The sequence below is a fragment of the Sphaerodactylus townsendi genome, linkage group LG03 (genome assembly GCF_021028975.2).
Source record: "Sphaerodactylus townsendi isolate TG3544 linkage group LG03, MPM_Stown_v2.3, whole genome shotgun sequence".
NCBI lineage: Eukaryota > Metazoa > Chordata > Lepidosauria > Squamata > Sphaerodactylidae > Sphaerodactylus > Sphaerodactylus townsendi.
In genome coordinates this window covers 53,187,860-53,209,592 of record NC_059427.1, presented here as the reverse complement: position 1 = coordinate 53,209,592, position 21,733 = coordinate 53,187,860, and the positions used below count along the sequence as shown (strand labels likewise).

The 21,733-nt window shown below is 40.9% G+C and overlaps 1 protein-coding gene across 1 annotated transcript in view; it reads left to right on the top strand.

Moving 5' to 3' along the window:
• The window catches only part of NCKIPSD (NCK interacting protein with SH3 domain), a 140,144-nt gene that overhangs the window by 91,850 nt on the left and 26,561 nt on the right, over positions 1-21,733 (top strand). The window contains exons 6-8 of the mRNA XM_048490388.1: positions 12,677-12,847; positions 14,478-14,564; positions 16,273-16,411. Coding sequence (XP_048346345.1) covers positions 12,677-12,847; positions 14,478-14,564; positions 16,273-16,411 — 397 coding nt within the window. The remainder of the gene's footprint in view (positions 1-12,676; positions 12,848-14,477; positions 14,565-16,272; positions 16,412-21,733) is intronic.

Here is a 21,733-nt window from a genome sequence, read left to right as displayed (position 1 = left end):
TTAAGCAACAGTGTACAGAACACGGTTGAAATGTAGTCAAGATGTATGTTTCATGTAGAAACTGCATAAAACTGTTCACAATGCTAAGACAACAGCATAAATATCTCTCTATATTACCAACTGGCAATAATTCACTTTTACCTTGGAGTGACTGTAGTGATGATGGCATTTACTTGGATACATAGGGCCTCCTTTGGGAAATAACCACTACTTTGCAGAGTCTATATCTACAGCATCAAGTTTTTCAAGTACTGGACAGGCATTCTTTACCTTAACTTTAAGTAGAGGAGGAGTTTGGATTTATACCCTGCCTTTCTCTCCTCTAAGGAGTCTCAAGGTGGCTTACAAACTCCTTTTCCCTTCCCCTCCCCTCAACAGGAACCTTGTGAGGTAGGTGGGGCTGAGAAAATTCTGAAGAACTGTAACTAACCCAAGGTCACCCAGCAGACTTCATATGGAGCAGCGAGGAAACAAATCTAATGCACCAGATAAGAGTGGGGAATCAAACCCAGATGTCTAGATTAGAGAAAACCTGCACCTAACCACTCCACCACGCTGGCAGAAGGCATGAAAGATAGAATGACAACATGCATTATCAGTTCTGCATTATTATTATGCAAAGATGGTTCAGTTACTGAACTTCACAGGCTGTAAACAATAACAAAAAATTGTGAAAACGAGACCATGTGGATGATCTTGTCAATAAAAAGCAGTCATGTGGCATCTGAAGAGAACTAGGCAAGGACTTTAGGGTTCCTGAGATTTTTCCAGCCTTCCTTGATATACAGCCAGCATTTTGTTTGTGCTTTGTGAAAACTGTCAACTGTCTGGTTTAAAAGATAAAATATTAGTTCTAAATATATAAAGGGAGGGAAAATCATAAATAATATCTGTCTGTCATGACCTCCGGTTGAGAATATTTTAACCTAAACTGCTTTCCCCCTCAACTAAGAGTTCTAGAGAGAATTCTAAGCATAAGCATTTATTGTCATTGTGCACGCACAACGAAATTTACAGCAGCATTCTTCGATGCACACAATTTCAGACTCATACCCCATCCTCACTTTCCCCTTCCTCCACCCATCCCTACACAGCCCCAGACACATCAACACGAAGCCATGGAGTTCAGCATAGCCTCAGCTCTAGAGTAGAAGCTGTCTCTAATCCTCTTTGTCCTAGTTTTTATAGACCTGTATTGTCTGCCAGATGGTAACAGTTCAAAAAGAGAGTGTGCTGGATAGAGATCAGGGTCTCTCTTCAGAATATTTTTGGGCTTTCTTTAGGGCTTGGGGAATTATGCAGAGAGTTCCTTCCAAGGAGGGGAGAGAGGGCAGCCGATAATCCTCTGTGCAGTAGTGATCACCTCCTTTGAGCGCCTATCGCTATCGAGCCCACTGTGCAACGCTGGAGAACCATACACAGATGCAGTAGGTTAAAGATTAATTCTCTATAGCACAGCGTAAAAGGACACCAGGAGTTTTCAATTCAGTTGTTGTTTCCTTTAAAAAAGTCTCCAGATAGTACCAGTCTTTGCTGGGCCTGCTTAACCACCGCGGCAGTCTGTACGCCCCAGATCAAGTCCTCTTTAATCATAACGCCCAGAAATTTAAAACTAGCCACCCGGTCTACTTGATCTCCATTTATAGTCAAGGGCTGAATTTCTGAGCTGTTCCTTCTATAGTCCACTATAAGCCTCTTCTTTTGTCTTTGTTAGTATTAATGAACCAGGTTATTTTCCCCTGTACCATGGAGAGCAATCGCATCCACCTCACTCCGATAGGGCAGACTCATCCCCTCCTGAGATGAGCCCCACCACTGTTGTGTCATCGGCAAATTTGATAATGGTGTTACTATGATAGACAGGAGTACAATCATATGTATAAAGGGTGAACAATAAAGGACTCAACACACAGCCCTGTGGCGTTCCCATATTTAGAGTAAGAACTGAGGAAACCCGATTTTCTATAATAGGCAGTCCATTCAGTTCTGTGGTGGATGGTCACATGCCCTCATAATCAAATCCTTTGGTTTTTGTCAACCTGCTATACACTCTGCTATGCTTTCCTGTGGCAATTTCCTGTCACTACTTTTCTTTAGAGAATGCCACATTCTTTGAAATGCTGCTTGCCATACATCTATTCCATGATTTGTTTCCAGTTGCTATTTTTGGAACTCCTGAAAAATCCTGAAGCGTTACTGGAGTGGCTTGTTTCTCCTGCATTACATATATATGCAAAGAGTACATTTGTAATGATCATTGAGAGAATCAGAGATTTTTATTTAGATAACTGACTTTAGGTAGGAAATGATCAATTGAGCTCCTTTCCTTGATATTCTGGTGGCACTTCCAGTCAGTTTCTAATATCAAAGCTTTATTGCTGCTGGCAAGATTACAGGGAAGTATTCAGAGAGGTATTCAGATACAAAAAACTGTTCAAAATTCAGATCAAATCATAATCTAGTTAGTAATCCATAGTGAATAGAATTACTTTATGCAACAGCAAAACTTCACATAACGGCACCTAGCAAGCAATTGCTTTTTAACGTGATAAAGATATATTATCAGTTTCTAGCCTGGATTCAGCAAAATTCTTAAATCAATTTACCTTGTAGCTATTTTCTTCCCAACCTATGCACGGTTTGTTTTAACCGATCACAATTTCTGATCCATATTTTGTTTTGCTCTAAAGGTAGCTCTGAAAATAGAATCAACCGTATCTTGATAAAACAGGCTTGAATACCACAACTAATCTTTAATTTGGCAGCTGTATAGAGCTTTATTTCTCATGTGAGGGTAACTTTAAAACATCATTTTTTTTCTCTCTTTTGGTTCTGGCCCTGCACAGGAAAATGGTTTCCATTATTTTCTGTCTGGAAGTATATGGAAAAAATGTATACTTTTATCTCTGTAGGCTAACAATGATAGAACAAACCAGTGTGTCATTGTCCAGCATGCTGACTCCCATCTGAGCTAACCTACTGTCATGATGCTGCCATTGTGGGGGAATTTGCTTTTGCAGGTGCTGTGCTGTCACTTCTGGCTGTGGCCTTGGAGTTCTGTGGCTGGAAAGAGACTCCAGGCTGGACAATGTGAGCTGTCTGCTTCTCATGATGGGATGGGGATTTTACACTCACATTATTGAGAGTTTGGCGCTCTTTTTGCCAAAACTCTCTTTCTTGTTTCCTGTCATGCCTTCAGTAAAAGCCTTGAACCAATCAAGTGTTTTATTGTCTGAACGGGGAATCTGACACCTACCTGATCCCAGACCATAATGTGCACTGTGAGAGGGCTAGAACAAAAAGAAAAAAATGGGGTAGGTGGATTGCCACAGGCAGAGTGACTTTCCATGATCTCTCCTTTCCCCTATCCTGAACACCCCTCCCCCCAGAATTAACATTTTGCCGTAACCTTTTTTGCTGCAGTAGGGGTGTGAAATGCCTTCTGTCCAGGGAAGTCCTCCATACGTGCCAAACCAAGATGATGGCAATGTCAGTGTTCTTCCTGAATCATCTGGATTAAACGTGATCTAGATGTGTGCTCATATCTACCTTTTCTAATAGCAGATATACTTTGCCTCTGTACTTCTCATGCTCCTAACTCAGTGGGAATGAGAGTAAACTAGGTTGGCAGTTTATTACAAGCTGGCAGTGAGTTGGCAGTACTGCATGTGTGAATTACTGCTGTTTGTTTGCATACGTACCGGACACCCTTGCCATGTTGTATCACTGGGGCACAAGATGGCTTCTCCTGTATAACGTGCTATGCCATGGTCCTGTGTGGGGATCAAGCCCAGTTGCTTCTTCATGATCAAGAGAGTTCAGACTGTCCATACCGAGGTTTCGTGATTAGTGTGTTGGGCTAGAACATAAGCTCAGCCATGAACTTTGCATCAGTTGCACATCTTCAGCCTAACCTATTTTGTGGAGGCAAAAGTAGAGAAGAGAACCATATAGCCCTAGAAAGAAGGGCAGGTTTAAAATGCCATGGATAAGCAAAGGTCCCCTTTCACAGTGGCTTTTAAGAAGTAAAGCTACTTAGAGTTTATGTGGCAAGCGATAAGAGTGTCAAAGTATGTTCTTCCAAGGATCACTGTCAGAATCCAGTAGTTACAACAGTAATTAAAACAGCTTGCACCCTCCATCTTGGGAAAGTGTGCCTAAAAGTAACTGTAAGAAAGATAACAGTGAAGATGCCCAGCCACTGACCCTGGTCAGCACCTGGGAAGTAAAATCATACATAAGAAACAGTCGAAAGGCAGACCGTCGAAAGGCAGACAATCACCTCCAGAGAATGCACTGGAACGGGGTCCTAAATATGGGGCAAGATGAAGACTCATGTAATTAAGCAGCCACAGTAGGGGAGTTGTGAAGAGCAGGCTTAATAGGGAAAAGGGGACAGGTGAGATAAAGATGCTTTGAGTCATGTATACTGGGAAAGAGTGGGATAGAAACGTTTTAAATAAAGCTTAGCTTGAAGGACTGGGAGCTAGAATGGTCCTTAGTTCATGTTCGAGTAGCACATTTCCTTTCGGGATGTACTGATCTCTCTCTATAGTAAGATGCCAGCAGCTTAAAGTCCAGTACTCTTTTCTTAACTCTCTGCTCTCTTGGCAAAGCAGGAACTAACACAAGGGCACCATGAAAGATTTTGTAAGATTTTTTTTCCTTGCTGAGTAAGAGATTGTCATTGATTAAAGCTTCCCGCTTCTCTGTCCTAATCTCTCACCCATTTTTTTCAAGCCTCATATTACATTCTTTAATTAGTTGTATCCTTTTTTCTGTCCTCCTACTCTAAATTAAAAGTCAAAGCACTACTTTACTAAATCAATTTTAGAATCCATTACCACAGACTTATTCCCAGTGTGCTCTTTTGAAGGATGAATTGCTTGTGGTATTTTTCATTCAGGTCTGCCTTGCTGCTCTGTTTATGCAATGTGTGGATCAAGGGAACAGTTTTTGAAAGCTGGCTGCATGTGCATATACATTTACCACACTTGCATTCCTCTTTAAATTCATGGAGGCGAGTTGGAGTTCTAGATAGAAGAGTACGCAGTCTTATGATCAGTTTATAAAGTTTGCTCTCTCTATATGTGTGTGTGTGTGTGTGTGTATGTGTATGTGTATGTGTATATATATATATAATTGGCATAATTAAAACAACAGCAACAATATAATAGCAACAGATAAAGTTTGGTAAATATGCTGAAAGGCTTTAAGGCATAGGTGTCAAACTCGCGGCCCTCCAGATGTTATGGACTACAGTTCCCATCATCCCCTGCCAGCATCATGCTGGCAGGGGATGATGGGAACTGTAGTCCATAACATCTGGAGGGCCGCGAGTTTGACACCTATGCTTTAAGGTATTCAAACCAGAAATGGATATGTTGGCCAGTCTACCTCTTAATGCCGTATAGAATATATTTGTAATAAACTATTCTTTACTTCCTGGATACAATAGCCAGGAAACATACAATTCTCTAGTTAACTATTTCTGTCAAGCTACTTAAGTAGTAGGGCTGGAGTATGAATCAGTTGGTCAACCAAACGTTCACATTGGCCCTCTTTTCTAATCTATGAGAGAGAGAGAGAGCTAGAGAGAGCTTTGTATTAGCCTTTTTTTCAGCCTACATCTGTTTCTCCTGACTCACTTTGCAGGGTTCAACACAGCCAGCCTTTTCACTCAGTCTCTTTCCTCTTCTTACTACGTCCTCCATCCCACATGGCTTTTGTCTATGCAGGTTCCAGGATCCCTGGCACAGGTTTTTGGTAGTCAAAGAGGATCCTTCCTCCCTTTTCCAACAGTGGAAGATCTCACTAGATGCAACCCAGTACCCCTGTGAGCAGGGACTTAGGTAAAGGGGGGGGGGGGGTTTCCTCGGGCTCAAATCCCTCCCATTACATGTCCGGCTTGCTTGAAACAGTGCATGGAATTGGAACAGCCGGAAAGCCCTCAGTCACTGAACCCACCCCATTAAAATTCTATACCTACGTCACTGCCTGTGAGGCTGCGTACAGTTCAGTTTATTCCTATCCTCAGAGTTGGCAGCATGAGCATCACTGAAGCAAAGCACTTTACAGTTAAAATATTGCCGTTTGAGTATTTTAGATAAGGATCATTCCTGCGAGCACTGTGCAGATGTACAGTATTTTTGAGGACAAATTAAGCGTTACTAATTTTGTCCACAATTAATTATGGATATGGTGATAATTCCAAAGGGATAGCTGTGTTAGTCTACTGTAGCAAAAACAAATGGAGTTTTGCGACACCGCAAGACTTTTGAGTTTTTGTATGTTTTTACTGTTTTAAAAATTCTATTCGGTCTTTTCCCTGACAAGCTTAACCAAAGGCTGCTCACAATTTAAGTCACATTTAACAGTGCAACCGCATACGCTCACACACACCCTGTGGCCGATTCAAGAGTGTCTCAACCCTGTGTACTGCCAGTTCTTATGGTATGTTTACATTATTTTACAATGTAGCAGCGCCCACAGGTCAGATCCACAGGTCAGGTTTGTCTCCCGTTATTCCACAAGAACAAAGAAAGGCCAAGCCTCTTCAGCCCTGTCTGAAGACATTGTCCCCCAGATGATGACGGCGACGACGACGATGCAGTATTAAAGAGTTTGCAGCACTTTTCGTTAGTAGTTTATATATTCTCAACTGTGTTTGTAGAAAACTTAAGTGTTTAGTTTTTTAAAATTTCTTAAATATGCCAAATAGTATATTTTATATGCCAGGTTAAAAAGTTTTGATTTTTTTCCCCCTGGAAAATGAAGACAGCTTTTAATGTGGATTCAGAAGTCTTAGAAATTTAATTTCTTTGTTTTTCTGCCTTGCTGAATCAGTTTTGGTCACCTGCGGACACTTATGTCCCTAAAGAACAAGGACATTGGTTTGTGCAGTCACCCAGGGATATCTGCTCTCCATTAATTCTGTGGAGAGAGTGCTTGATTCATTGGCATCCAGACAGATGACAGGAATACCTATTATGCAAAATCTGTTAATGCAGTAGTTAAAAGGCTGGAAAATCCTCTTTTATCCAACTCTCCTGCACATCTGCAAGTATTTCTTGATTTTACTCTATGCCTACTCTGCAACAGGATTATAACTCCAAAGGGTGGGTGGTGAGGGAAGAGAAATCCTTTTAATTACTATATGCTCAGCCAGGGAGTTGAGCTTGCTCCTAAATGAAACGCTAAGTTTTCAAAGGGACTTCCCTAGAGAATGGCCCAATAAATTGAATTAAGTGTCTGTCTCACTCGGTACTGCTAATCTGGGCTAGTTTCCTGGGGAGTGCTATTCAGATGATGACCCCCCTCTCTTGCATTAAGTTAGTCCAGGCGGTTATCTAGTGGTGGGATTCAGCAGGTTCGCACCACTTTGGCAGAAACGGTTGTTAAAATGGTGCTTGTATGCAATTAGTGTTTAAATTATTTGAATCCCATCACTGGAACCGGTTGTTAAATTATTTGAATCCCACCATTGCGGTTATCATATACTGATCAGCAGTTCAATATTTGTTTATTGTTTAGGGCTGTGAAGGTGTTGTGCACTGACCCAAAGAAAGATAAATGTTGGCTGTGTTTTGTAAACACTTTTGGCTTTCCAGAGCAGCTAGAAAGAAGTCAGAGACAAAGGGAAAGGAGCAGCTTTTGCAGAATTGTAACCAAGTTTGCACTAGAATCTGTGATCCATCTGTTAGTAGCAGAGATGAGGTGATAGGAAAAAAGCTTCCCAAAATAATCATGTTCTCTGTAGCAAAAACAAAGTGCTGTAGTGGTGGTTGTTTCCTGCATAAAATTTCACTCTCCAAATGCAGAACAAACCAAAAAGAGCAGATCTTGCAAATATAGCAGCGTCTGTTCATTTAAATTGTTGCTGTCAGGAAGCATAGTCTGGCTCTTGAAAACAACAGAGTGGGCCGGAGATTCAGCTGTAATAGCTACCAGTTGTTCAGCGAGCACAGATCTGACCCTGCTGGTGGGAGTAAAAGAGATGGAGTCGGTGCTCAAATTAGATTAACGCAACACACAGTATGTCAAGAAGTTAGTCAGATTAGAGAGCACTGCTAATAGATTGATCTCTTTCAAGTCCATTGTCTGTGTTGGAAAGGCTGTGGGTAATGAAAGGGCTTGAGCATTAGGATGTACAGAAGAGCTTCAGCTCAAATAATTGCTGAAGAATGTAACTCCAGACTTAATTTCCTAGTTTCTTCCATTTCAGTTTCAAGTCCCTCTCTTCACTAATGTAATTTTTACACCTTTCTCATAGAGGAACACGTGACTCTAAGTTCTGTTTCTGAAACCGCAGCCGCTATGTGCCCCAGAGCCCCTTGGCAAAACTAACAGAATAACAGCCCTGCTCACACTTAACCCCATGGATATTTTTAACATATTCCTGTCTAATTCTGAGGGCACGAAATAAAACTTTACCACAGACAAAATAACCGGTTTATCATCAGCCAACAGAAATAACAGATAGTTACTAGGCAGTGGTTGAATCGAAATTCAGAATTCAGATATTTTTACTGACATACAAAAAAAAATTAAAAAATTTGAACAATAAAATCAATAAATTATAAAAGAGGAATTAATAGTTGAACAGCTCAGCCATTTTGTTCCAGTTTTGACAAGCTTCAGTTTTTTTATACCAGTGAGAGAACTTTGGCTACAGAACTGGTGAAAACGGAGCCCTCATCTGGTAAGAGTATGGTTTTTTTTCCTTTGGGTTGTTTTCTCTTGCAGATTAGTATGAAACTGACAGTCCAAAAATATGTCAGAGATGGCATGTTTCCCCCAAATACAGAGTCATTTGGAATATGGAACACAAAGAAATCTTCCAGAAAGAACAGACAATGGAAAGGAATTCAGTCTGATTGATGGGGATTGATAGGGGAGGAGGCCCTCCTTGACTGTATTGAGGTTGGGCAGTGTAGGGCTTAAAAAACCATAACCAGTACTCTTAAGCAGAAATCTGAAGGAATATCAGAAGCCAGAACCGATGAAGATTACTCAGAAACTTCTGTTAGTTCAAAATACGGTGGTTTGCTTTTTGGCATAAATGTGTCACTTTTGACATGTCACGGCCATTTAAGCACAGCATTGTGCTGGCAGTTCAAACTTAAGTGTTTGTTTCTAAGATTTAAAGCCCTTCGCAGCCAGGGACCCATATTCCTGAAGAATTGTTGATATGAACATGTGAACCAGCAGTGCTATTCAGCTCAGACTTTCTTCACTGTTCTTTCCCATAGAATGTCCAGGAGTGGAGTGTGAATTTGCCAAACCTCCACACTGGGCATAGCAGATCTTTCCCTCCCCACCAGTTCTGAAGAGAGTTTGTAATTCTCTTCAATTTTGAATGGCTTTTCTTAATTTGTATTCCAAGAAGCTGTGCTTTTTGTTTACTGTTGCTTTTATGTCTGTGGTAAAGCATCTTTGCCCCCATGTTTGTGGGAAAAGGCATCTGGAAATGGTCATAACAATCATTGATGTGGCAGACAACTGATTTCGGAATGAGCAGAAGCTTCCCGCCCTTGTTTGCAGGTGCTGGTCTTTCAAGATGAGTTGCACTGAACCAGGTGTATTATTTTAAACCCTCCCAGGCTACAGTTGTATTCACAGACATCCACGAGCACATCTGAACCCTGAAATAAGCTCCATTTGAGTGATCCTTAATAATGTGTTTCAACAAAACTCAGTCATTTGGATGGTTGACCTTTGGAAGACAGATCAGGGGTGGGGTTCCGAGTGTGTGTGTGTGAAAAAACAAAACTACCTGGTTGTCAAAATTAAATGTAAGCAAGATATCCTTAAATGTGATTTTATAGGGAATGCACTGTGCTCATATGTGTATTTTCAAGGAAATAATGTGTTTTTAGAGACTGCACATGTATATGATGCTCATGATTTTTATAATTTAGCTGGTTACATTTCTGTCTTTACTTCAAGGCAGTGGCGAAACCACCAGGGGACAGGGGGGTGCGCGACGCACCAGGCGCACCATTTCTAGTCACGTGGAGGGTGGAAAAATCCCCCTCCTCCTGCAGCGCCCCCCCCCCCCGCAGCACACCACCCCACTTACTTTTAAGAATGGAGCAGGCCGGAAGCCTGCCTGCGTTGCCTGCGCCTGGTGGGAACTACATTTCCCAGGGGCTCCTGGGAAATGTAGTTCCCACCAGGCCCAGGCAATGCAGGTAGGCTTCCGGCCTTCTTCTCCAGCCTGCTCCTTTCCTAAATGTAAGTGGGGTGGAGTGGGGGGGCGCAGGGGGCGAGGGGCAGGGGCGCAAAAGTCAGAGTGTGCACTGGGCGCACTCTGGTCTAGCTACGCCTCTGCTTCAAGGTTAATCTCACAAAAAAGTGTGTGTGTGTGTGTGTGTTTTAAAAGGTATAATTTGAGTTTAGGGACTGTGCATTTATGTGATGCCCGTGATTTTTATAATTTAGCTGGTTACATTTCTGTTTCTCCTTCCAGGATAAATCTCACACAAAACAGTAATTTGTGTGTTAAAATCTGCATATTCTTTCCTTCATTATCCCAGCCTGCAAATATTGGGTAATTGCCTAGACAATTTTGATTCATTGCTTCAGTTGTGTAATTTGAAAGGCCCTAATTGAGTCGCACCTCAGATTGCAAGCAAACAAAATATGAGCAAGTTGGTTTCTGAGAAAAATGCTTAACTAAGTTTGGAATCTATTTCCAAAGCAGGTTGTTGCAAGGTTGCACTGAACTACTGGTAGATACCATTTCAAGGATGCCTGTTGCAGTCAAGTCGAAATTTTTTCAGTGAAATTATCCAAAATGTAACCCTGAGAAGTTACCTAATAAATTTCTGTTCAAAGATTTTTGCTGTCCAGTGTGCCAAATAACTAACTAGCTGAGAATGTTTTGTCTGGATCTAAGCTGTTTCCTTTACAGGGTCCGTTTCATTATTAGAAGGTATTATTTCATATAATATTATTTCTTTAGCACTACATTCATGCTGTCCTCAGTCCTGTGCCCATAGTGTGATATGTCACTCCCACCTAATTGGATGAAGATAATCCTTTTTTAAAAATTCACACTTTAAAATGAGGTTAGATGAGCATGGTGGTTGTCATGTGTGACACCATCTTTAACACTCTAAAAACAATACAAGGCCCATGTTTCTGAGCTGGTTTCATAGTGCTGTGTCTCTTTTTATGTTTTGTAAACTAGGTGAATCATGCAAAAGCACAGCATTTAGATAAATTAGAAGAAATGGATTCCTGTGTACATTAGTCCAAAAGAGAGCTGTGATCGTTTGGTATCATCTGCAGAAGTAAATTCATCTGTTTAATCAAGCAAATGCCATTGCTGGCAGGTTAAAAAAAAGTCCCTACTGGTTGTAAGAATACCAAACTCCTTAAAGGCATGCTTGTTCTCGATGAACTGTGTTGTATTGACGCTTTTTCTTCCCAAGACACCTACATCTTTGAGGAATATAGTTTTATGTGCGTTTTTAATCAGCTAGTTGTTAAAGCTGGCTGTTTTCAGCTTCCCATGACACTGAATAACAAAAGGATTTTTTTGTTCAAAGTAGTACATTTAGGTCGGTGTTACGCAACCGTTAAGATACTTGTGACATCTATGGATGATTGCACTCAGTATGCAAAAGACGCATTTTTAATTCATTTGAGAACTCAACTTTAAATACAGGTTTACTTTAGCCATTTAAATTGGAATAATTTTGTCAACTGTGGCCTGGTGCAGTCTGGCTCTGGAAATCAGAAGCTGGAAAAAGCTACAGTGTGATATAAGGGGGTCTGTGACATTACTGCAACCTCATTCACACACTACTATTTAAGCAAACCTTCTTTGTCCCAGGCAGAGGAAAAAGTAGCATTAGATATTTACAAGATAAATGGATATATATTCAAAAACCTGCCGATTGAAATAGTTTCAAGAGAAAATAATGGAGGAAGAAGGGTGTGTGGAGAACATGAGCAGTGGAGATCACTGCCAACTGCTATCCACATTAATTACAGAATTGTCAGTGAGATGCTAGCATTCATGTTCTATAACTACAGAGGGGAATGCTGAATTGAGTGAGAAGAATTGGCATGATGTGTAGAGTATAGAATATTTTGTGTACTGATTTTAGCGATCGCATGAGCTGCTGCTAACTCACCCAAAGAATAACTACTGGTAGTTAAGTTTTGCAAGAATGTTCAAAGATCCATTCCAGGCACCTGTCTTGTTCCTGCAATACAAGTTTAAAGGATCTCCTTTTGGTTTTCTTAACATAATAAGAACATAGTACCTACTATTTTGGGCCAGGTCCCAGTTCTTTCTAGCCGAGCAGTAGTCTCTAATAGGGCTCAGTCAGGTGGTATAATTAAGTGGAAAAATCATAGGCAAGGCAAAATGGTGATCACAATGATGTAGTGCCTCTGAACTGGCAGACTCCTTTCCTCTAATAATCATAGCTTTGATTGGTCTATTTCTATTAATTTGCCAAATTATTTTTACAGTTTAGTTACTACCTATGTAAATGGAAATGTAAATTTTGCACAAAATGGACAGTCCTTTGAAGAAGTTGTGTATGATATTATGAGACAGGCATTTCCAAAACTTTTAAAAGGCAGATTTTATCTGAAGGTGAAAGCTTTGCCTGATAATGTCTTACTTTGAAAATGATACATTCCTTTGTTCTTGCAGGATTTGTGTTCTGGGTTGCCATCCGGACAGATCTGCCATGATGAGCAGAGGCTCAAGGTGATATTTGCAGATCTGGCTCGCCATAAAGATGATGCTCAGCAACGTAGTTGGGCCCTCTATGAGGATGAAAATGTCATTTGCTGTTATTTGGAGGAGTTGCTTCGTATTCTGGTAACTTCCTGGTCCTACTTTGGCAATGTGGGGGCCTTTCCTAAATATTATGTTTGCAGTTGTTTTATGTATTTGATTGGGATAGGAATTAATATTGTGCATGAGCTTTTGCCTCCAGAGCCGTATACTACGTGTCCACAGTTGGGGTATGGGACTGCCGCAGACTCCCTGGTGTATGAAATGTAATAACTCAGTCTTAGATCACAGACTTCTTCTAGAGACCTACTTGGCAGCATTAGGGAGCATGGATATGAGCTAAAACACGAAATTATGTAGTGTTGCTTGCTTTATGAATGAATTTTAAAAGCCATTCTAAGTAATATTGAGAAGAAGGGAGCCTAGATACAGACATAATTTAGCAGATGTGGCAGCAATATGGAAAATCCTACTCAGCTAGCTGGGGATATTGCTCCAATAACATGATGGAAAGGTCTTTATTCAATGCAGCCTTTGATTCTCTCCCTGCATAGCTCAAATTCCTCTGTCCTCTTCACCAATTGATGCTACTAGTGAACATTGAAATTATGAGCACAGACTGTATTAAGGAGCATAATAGCCCATGAAAGAGTTTAAGGAGCTTCTTGAAACTTTCCTCTCTCTCTCTTTTTTTTTTTTTTGTTGAAGTTCTGGAAGCTCCAAGTGAAAAGTTCAGAATTGGATGTTCCATCTTTTTTAGCTTTTCAGTTGGGTTCAGTGCTTCTATGTTTGAGGCGATTTTACAGGAGCAATTTTTATCAGCTTTCCCTTCTCCCAGAAGTTCTCTGCACCACCCCAGGTGCGGCTGACACTGAGGAAGCAGCCCAGCCAGTGTGCCATGCATCCCAGGAGAGGTGTGGGACGACAGCAGGATGAGGGACTTAAGCAGCCAACCTCCCTCTGTCTTAGGCATGGTCCCACTGAGTTCAGTAAGGTTTACATCTAGGTGATGTGCATAAGATCACAACTTGCTGTGTTCTTTCAGTTACTATGGAAAAGTATAATTACTATATTAATCTTTTAACTGAATATCTAATCTTAACTATATTAATTATTTTTTCTTATTGATTTCTTTAAAATTGTTCTGCTCTGACACTGAGGTCTAACTCTTGGCTGGGATTGACATAGCTATTTTAAACATATCCCATGACTTGTTTCAAAATTCTTAATTATTATTTTTTTGAATAGCATCACAACTAGATGCCCAATTCTTTGGAGCTCTCTGACTAAATCCATCTACTAAAATGTCCCCTTTGTATGCTGCAAAGTTAGTAGCTTCTGTTTTAAAATTTTATTTTATTCATCTTACCAACTGGCAGAAATTAAGGTATATGTCTTTTGTAGTCCACTCTCTAATACTGAGAATATGGTTAAATTACTGTTTGAGCAAATGAAGTCATCTTTAAGTTCGTAAATATATCCAGAGTAGCATTTTATTTACAAACATGAACTTGTACATTGTCGTTTTTGCCTGTTCTTCAAAACTGAGTAGGGTATTTGATGACATTTCGTCAGTACTATTGACCTGTATATTTTGGGAATGGGAATGATGGTGTTTGGAATGTGCCTTCGCTTTGGTGTATTTCGTTCACTGTTTAACAATCCACAATTCTTGGTATATTGGAAAACTGATCCCCCCCATCTGTATGTTCAGACAGATGCAGATCCTGAAGTTTGCAAGAAGATGTGTAAGAAGAATGAATTTGAATCTGTTTCATCTCTTGTAACATATTATCAGATGGTATGAGACCACATTCTGTATACTTGTACACTGAATATTAGAACACTTAAATCCTAAGTCACTGTAGCATAATCATTGCTTGCATGGGCTTAGGGATTTTTTTTTCCTGGATGAAGTAGATGATTGTGAATACAAGAGACAGAATATTAGGAGAAAGCCTGCCCCCTCCCAATTCCTTTTTAGGAGGATTTCCACTGACTTCTTTGAAGCTTCATCAGTAGACAACCGAAGACAGCAATACTCAATAACGTGATCAGTTGGTTAAGAGGGTAGGAACTAAGGAAGAAATAAGGTGTTTGGCTCTTCTCAGTAGAATGACAATATTCAGTTCACAAACATATCCAAAGCAATGTTCTGCTTATTTCTAAAGTTTGCATGGATTTGCTTCCTCAGGAAAAGGGAGTGATGCTTATCTGGGTCAGAGACACCTGCTTGCAGTGGAAGAAATAAGGAACAGCAGAGTCCCAGCTAGACGTTTGAAGGGCAAAGCAAGCTGGCCTTTTTAAAAAAAAATACACACACAAAAGCTCTACTGAGGAATAGAGGCAGCCGCTTTGCTGTCATCTAAAGGAAGGACTTCCGAGAATGCCCTGGGAACCTAAGCAGGCTGTTCCTGCTCTTCTCTTAATTGAGGCACATCTGTGCATTGGTAAACAGCTTTGGGTTGGAAACTAGGTTATAAAGAGTCTTCTCTGGGACAAAGGAAGGAAGTAAAGTATACAGAAGAACATGCGGGAGTTTGCTTTTGGTGCTACAAATTTTTTTTTTTTTGCCTCATTCCTTTCTGAGGGTGAGCTGCTACAGCAGTCTGGCCTAGATAAGTTGCTGTCCTTTCATCTCCCACCCTTTCCTAGGTTTTATGCTGCATGCTTATTTGCTTCAATGACTTGGCTAAAGGAGGGAGCAGACACAATGCTTAGAGCTTGATAAAAATTGGGTGGGACTGCAGGTACCTCTTAGGATAGCCTGCAGTATCAAAATGATCCTGAGCTAGCTAGCCAGATAGCAGCAAAACAAACCTTTACAGGGGAAAGTGTTACGAAGGGAATAAAGAATTGCATGACTAGAAGATCTAAGGTGACAGATGACAGAATTTTGAAGAGTGATTTTTGCCTGTTTTGGGTAACAAACTGAATGTGAGTTAAAAGTGGAATGTTGTTATACAAGACCATTGCTATCTAAGCCAAATTAAGGGGAAGTTGCCCTTGATAACTTATGGTCAGACTTCCTCTGAACAGTTCACTTCTCAACACTTATGTTTGTAACTAATCATGAATTAAGGAAAGTTCAAAGAATATCTGATTAAAGGCTCTGGAAAACCAGTAGTGAGTAGTAACCTCATTTAAACTGCCTGGTATTGCCCATTAGTAAATAGCTTGGCAGTAGAGGTTACTTATGGCAGAAAATGTCAAATATTGTATCAGAGAAGAGTGAACAAGTTTTACTATTTTGTCAGTTGATAACTAACACAAAAAGTAATGATGAAACCTGGAATCTGGGTTACAGTTGGTCCCCTCTTTAATCTCTGTTTCTGATTTCCTGAAACTTGATGCCAGAGTTGGCTCGCTCACTTGGAATCACTACTGATAGCACAGCTGTGCCTGCTATGCTAAAGCCAGTTCTTAAACTATTTGGTCTTATTCCTGCAAAGCATACTAAAAATTCTTGGTGTTGGTGGTTTAGTGACTGAAGCCTTTTTTATTTTTAGGAGCACAGAGTCCCATTACGACTGCTGCTGCTTAAGTGTTTTGGAGCAATGTGCAACTTGGATGCTGCTATTATATCTGCCCTGGTGAACTCTGTCTTGCCAATGGAGCTGGCCCGTGACATGCAGACTCATACACAAGGTGAGGAGTTCTTTTAGAGAAACATCTCAGCTGAAATGTTCATGTCTGGATATTGTGAAGGTTTAAGGACTGGCATCCAAAATAAGGAGTGAGAACAGGGGTCAGTACTTTGACAGTGATCTAGTCCACAGCAGAATGAAATTGTGGTTGATGAGCAGGGTGAGTGCTTGAAACCAAGTGGGGACAGGTCAATAAGCAGATGAAGTAAATCTGCTGCCCGTCTCAAATAAAGCTAATGATAGCTGAAGGAAACCAGATGATGCTGTTGACAAGGCCTTGGTTTTAACCCACAATTCGCAATGTGGTAATTTAGTGGGTTCTGTCTTTTCAGTTCAGCGTGTCTATTTCTGACAAATACTTTGTGTTTCCATTAGCTTTTTTTCTGACTAAAATTTGTATTTTAGTCTTCTAAATTGGCCTGTGATTAAGTCACAGGGCCTTTGCCCTACAAACAATTTTCAAGTTGCAGATGGATTTTTTTGTGTTACTGCTTACATCGTGTTCATGTATTTAACTTGACTTAGCGTGAAACACTTGACCTCCAGTGAAGGCCAAAGTGCCTAAGAAAATTAAACCCAAATTGAATTTGGAAGTATGAATATCTTTGTGAACAGACCTTGACAGTAGCTTCAAGGAGGAACAAGTTCTTTCTCCCCTTAAACAGTGGGGCTGAATGTACATATATCTCTAGGGAGGAAAATGGCAGATGTTTCTGGTCAAGAGAGGAGAAAGGGTAGGAACATGGATATGGCTGTGGTGTGGAGGTGAGGGTGAGGCAAGGGGTATCTTGCAGGCAGCAGGTTAAGCAGCAGCTGAGTTTCATCTGGGCAAGGTTTGTCTTCCTTTTCTTGCAGATAACAATAAAGCTTGGGTTTGTCCAGGGGCATTAGTCCATGAGCATAAGTCAAAAGGATGTAGGCCCTTTTAGCTCTAAGCCTGTGGCTTGTAGCCCACGCATCTGATGGAGTGTCTGCTTAATTGTGGCAAATCCAAGATACATTGTTTTATGCCTGTTTGACTTATTCATATTCTTCTTTTGTTGTAAACCAATTCCTATGGGGAAAGAAGCTATTCAGATGCAGAGACCTTTATTAGGCATATACAGCACAGGGACAAAAAGGAAAGAGTAAACCTAATAGAGAACAAATAGTGTGAACAGGAGCCAAGGGACCTAGTTCAAAGTGCAGCCAAAATTTGGCTACGGTTTCCGTTATTTCCCCTTCGAGATAGTTGAGCAGAAGAATCACCTTTGCATTGGTAGAAAGATCCAAGAACCCAGCCGAGGTTAAGGCAGAGAAATCTGGCCTAAAGCTGTTCTACTTCAGGTAGGAGAGCCAGATGTGTTCAAGGGAGTCAGTATAGGAAAGGCAGAAAGAACAATGTCGATCATGCCGAGGGATGTTTAAGAACCAACCTTGAAGTAAAGACGATGGAAAGGAATTGCATCTTGCTCTTGATAGTGCCCATCTAAGTTTATGGTTTGGGAGTTGGTTCAGATAATGGGAACGCAGAGCTTTCGGGGAGTGATCCCAAAGTACAAGGGTAAACAAGAACTCTGTGCCTTGCTCAGAAGGTATTGAAATTCCTGATCAAATAATTTATTTTTTAGTTGAAGATATAACTCGTTGGCAGTGAGCATGAGCAGGGAATCCCAGGCAAGGCCCAATGAGGAGATCTTAGCCGCGATGAAAAGCTATTCAGATATTTATATATTAAATTTATTTATTTATTTATATAATAAATAAAGCTAATAAATAAATCTAAATAATAGGGGGAAGGGAACTTGGCAGGTTCAGATGCTGGGATGGATGGGGGTGAGGGGTGCGAAGGCAAGGTGTCAGTGGAAGGCCTATGTAGGGAGGGGCTGATCTGATCAGAAGTTGTAAGCCTTGATCTCCTGAGGGACCTCATGTCATACTTCAGTTTTTCTTCTCCAAAGGTTTAAGGTTAGATGCTCCTTTATTAGACAACAGATGACTTTTTCATTAAATACTTTAATAGAGTGAACTGATTTTGCTATTCAGTATGTAAAATAGGCAGGAGATTGAATAAATTAATTTTGCAGTGTGCTTATTGCTTCCAAGTACTGATTGGAATCTCTTGACATTCTGCCTGTTCTGTGACTTTGAGGGGCAAAACATTTGTCCCAGGAAAGGAAGTCTGTGATGATGTCCTTTTGGGAGGTATCTGTAGTCTGTTTCCCTCATTCCGCTGCTGAATGTGCACTTACTGGCAATGAAAGAAATAAAATAAGTAGAAAAAATTGTTGTCCTTGGGTTAGCCAGACAGTCTATTTCTGTTTAAAGCAGTGCTGAGTGGGTGGGAAAATAAATCTATTTGAAACACATTTAAAATTGATTTTTTTTAAAAAAAAATCAATTTTGTTAAGTATCTTTTGGGGAAAAAATAAGCTGTTTAAAATCTGGATTAAATATAAACATGCTAAGGTTTATAAGGACTTCTTAAAACTAAATCCATGATCCTTTTTATTTAATACGTTCAATTAAAACCTGTTTTACAGTGTTAACAACGAGAGCAAGAATATTATTTTAGAAGTATTACATGTACAAATATATAGAATTTGTTGGTCAAATAGTGTTGAAATTTAATTTTTATTTCATTCTGAAATAGACTTGCCCTTGGTTTCTGGAAGGTTCTGGGTCCTCAGTCTTCCAATAAGTGATCGTGTTCCGTAAACGTACAAATAGCATGAAACAGACATTCTTAATTGCACAGTTGCTTCTCTGTTTCTAAATAAATCGTAAGTTACATGATGAGAGAGACTTTTGGCTGTGTAAGTAGAAGTTTTGGGTTGCTTTGCCATGTAAAGGTGATTAATTGTGGTACATGTTCAGTCAGACATGGGTATTGCACAGGCCTGAAAGGATATCCAAATCAACCAAGTCATCTTCCATGCCTACCCACTCCCTCCCTAAGGGCTCAGTTCCCCACACGTCAGCTTCGAAACCGGTCCCCACTCCCAGGATGCTTCCCATTGGGCTACTCACCATACTCCTCTCACTCTATGTCAGAAGTGCAGGACTCAGAACCACCTATCCCTTGTTGATAACCAAATATTTCTACCTGTAATACGAATCCATCAGGCAGATCCAACAGATTTTTTGTCTTCCATCATCTTAATTGGTGTATTGGGAGCTCCAGTTGGACTAATTCGACCAGGGTTGGGATCCATATGCTCCCCTTGGCTCCAACCAAGCAGAAGCAAGCTGCCACCTTACGCAGTCCAGAACTACTTTCATATCCACATGAAGAAGCCTAGTCCTTTGGTGAGTTGGCCTTCAACTGTTTATGAAGGCAGAAGTCTGTCTATGCATGTGAACTCTCACCTGACCATATCATTCCGGAATTATGTACATATTCCATCAGCAAAGATTTGCACATCTGTAATGAACAGCTTGTTTGGATGGCTCACTCCCCTGAAACGAATATATGCTGCATTCTAGGGAAACAGATCTAGTATTCAAAGACCCAGGGAACATTTCCCATAATGGACAGGCTACTAAAAGTCACTACTAGACCTTGATTGCATCTGGCATTGGTGTCACCTTCCACCAGACGTGTTGAGCTTCAATAGGGAACCAAGCGGGAAGGATTCCTATTCCATCATTCCTATTCCATCATTCCACAGCTGACCCCCTGGTTGTACACCACATCCAGGGCAAGAATAATGGCACACAGAATTCTGCTCCAATTGGTAAGGAGAACCCCAGACTAGACAGGGTTGGCAGGAAGGTTTATACCTCCTCTGCACTTGGCTTCAAGATTGCAAATTTTCAGGGTATAAAGGCACACTACCATCTCTCTCTATGGAATGGAATCTTGCCCTACTTGGAAATGCTGTCAGATGACAAATGCAGGCTATCAGAACTTCTGGTCCTAGAAGCATCGAAACTGTCCAGACAACAAATCTCCTCTGCAAAGCACTCAGACGTCTGTGCAGCCCACAGTCTAGCAGTGCAGTGGGTCACCACTCCCAACTGAGCTCCATTGTGTTTCCTCAGGAAATGTGTGCCAGAATCTAGAATTTGCCTTGTGAGGCCACAGACCTCTTCAATGCCAATACTGACAAAGTGCTGAACAAAATGAGGAAAGAAAAGCTTGCTGCTCAGATCTTGGGGGTGATCCCCTCAGTGCCTTCCAGCCTGAAGCCATATTGGGCCCTATTACCCTACTTTTAGAGGGCAAGGTCACCGAGCTCCTCCTATTCCAACGTGCCTTCCTGTTCATCTACCAACTAGACTTCTACCCAACAGAGGAGGAGGTTCCCTACCCTGATGGGCAAACTAGATCGCACTCACCCAAACATCATTAACGTGCCAGGCAGGGCTTTTGACAGCTGCAGCCTGTGATCAGTGTGCCAGTTAGGAGATGAACAAAGCTCCCACCGACCCAATTGGCAGGATTCCTCCCACATTTAACATGTACTCAGTATTACATCAAAGGGGATACGTGACAGTTGGCATATGGTGACCCCACAGGCTTTTCAAGGCAACAGACATTCAGAGGTGGTTTGCCATTGCCTGTCGATGTGTTAGAACCCCGCACTTCCCTGGTGGTCTCTCATTCAGTTTCTAACCAGGCTTGGCTCTGTTTAGCTTCTGAGATCTGACAAGATCAGGCTAGTCTGGGGTTAGGCAGATATTTTCCTGCCATGTTCAGCACTTTCTCGGATAAATTCCTTTCTTCCCCCATTGCTGAGGTGTTCAGAGATCATTTGAATTTCCTTTGATTGTTTAGTTTCTACCTCTCAAGTGCCCATAGAAAGGTCAGACAATTCAGCCTTCCCTGCCTATCCTACAGGAGCAGTGTGGTGCTTGGGACTCTATAACTCTGTCTCACCAATAGAAAAAGCCAAAATTGTAACTTCATTTGCCACCAGCTGGACTGCCTTTGTTTTAGAATGCCCCACTTGAGTTCCAGTGCCTACCTTGTTCTATTAGGTAAGCACTAGGACCCAAATGGAGCATTTTAAAACAAAGACAGTCCAGCATGTGGTGAATTAAGTTGCAATTTTGACTTTTTCTTTTAGTGAGACAGAGTATAGTTTAGGCTACAGATAATATGAAGAGCAGGTTCTGGGTTTGCTGATCTTAGCTTCTTCATCATATAACTTTGGGGGATTCAGCCTCTGACTCTTTGGGACTGGCAGCTGCTTTCTTTCAAGTTGGCATTAACTGTTATGCAGTTGCTCTAATTTGTCTACTCACTTCAGCCAAAAGATCTTCAGCCATGAAATTTTTTTAAAAAATGCTATAGTGGGATAACTCTTGGAAGTTTAACTGTGGAGATTTTTGCTTCATT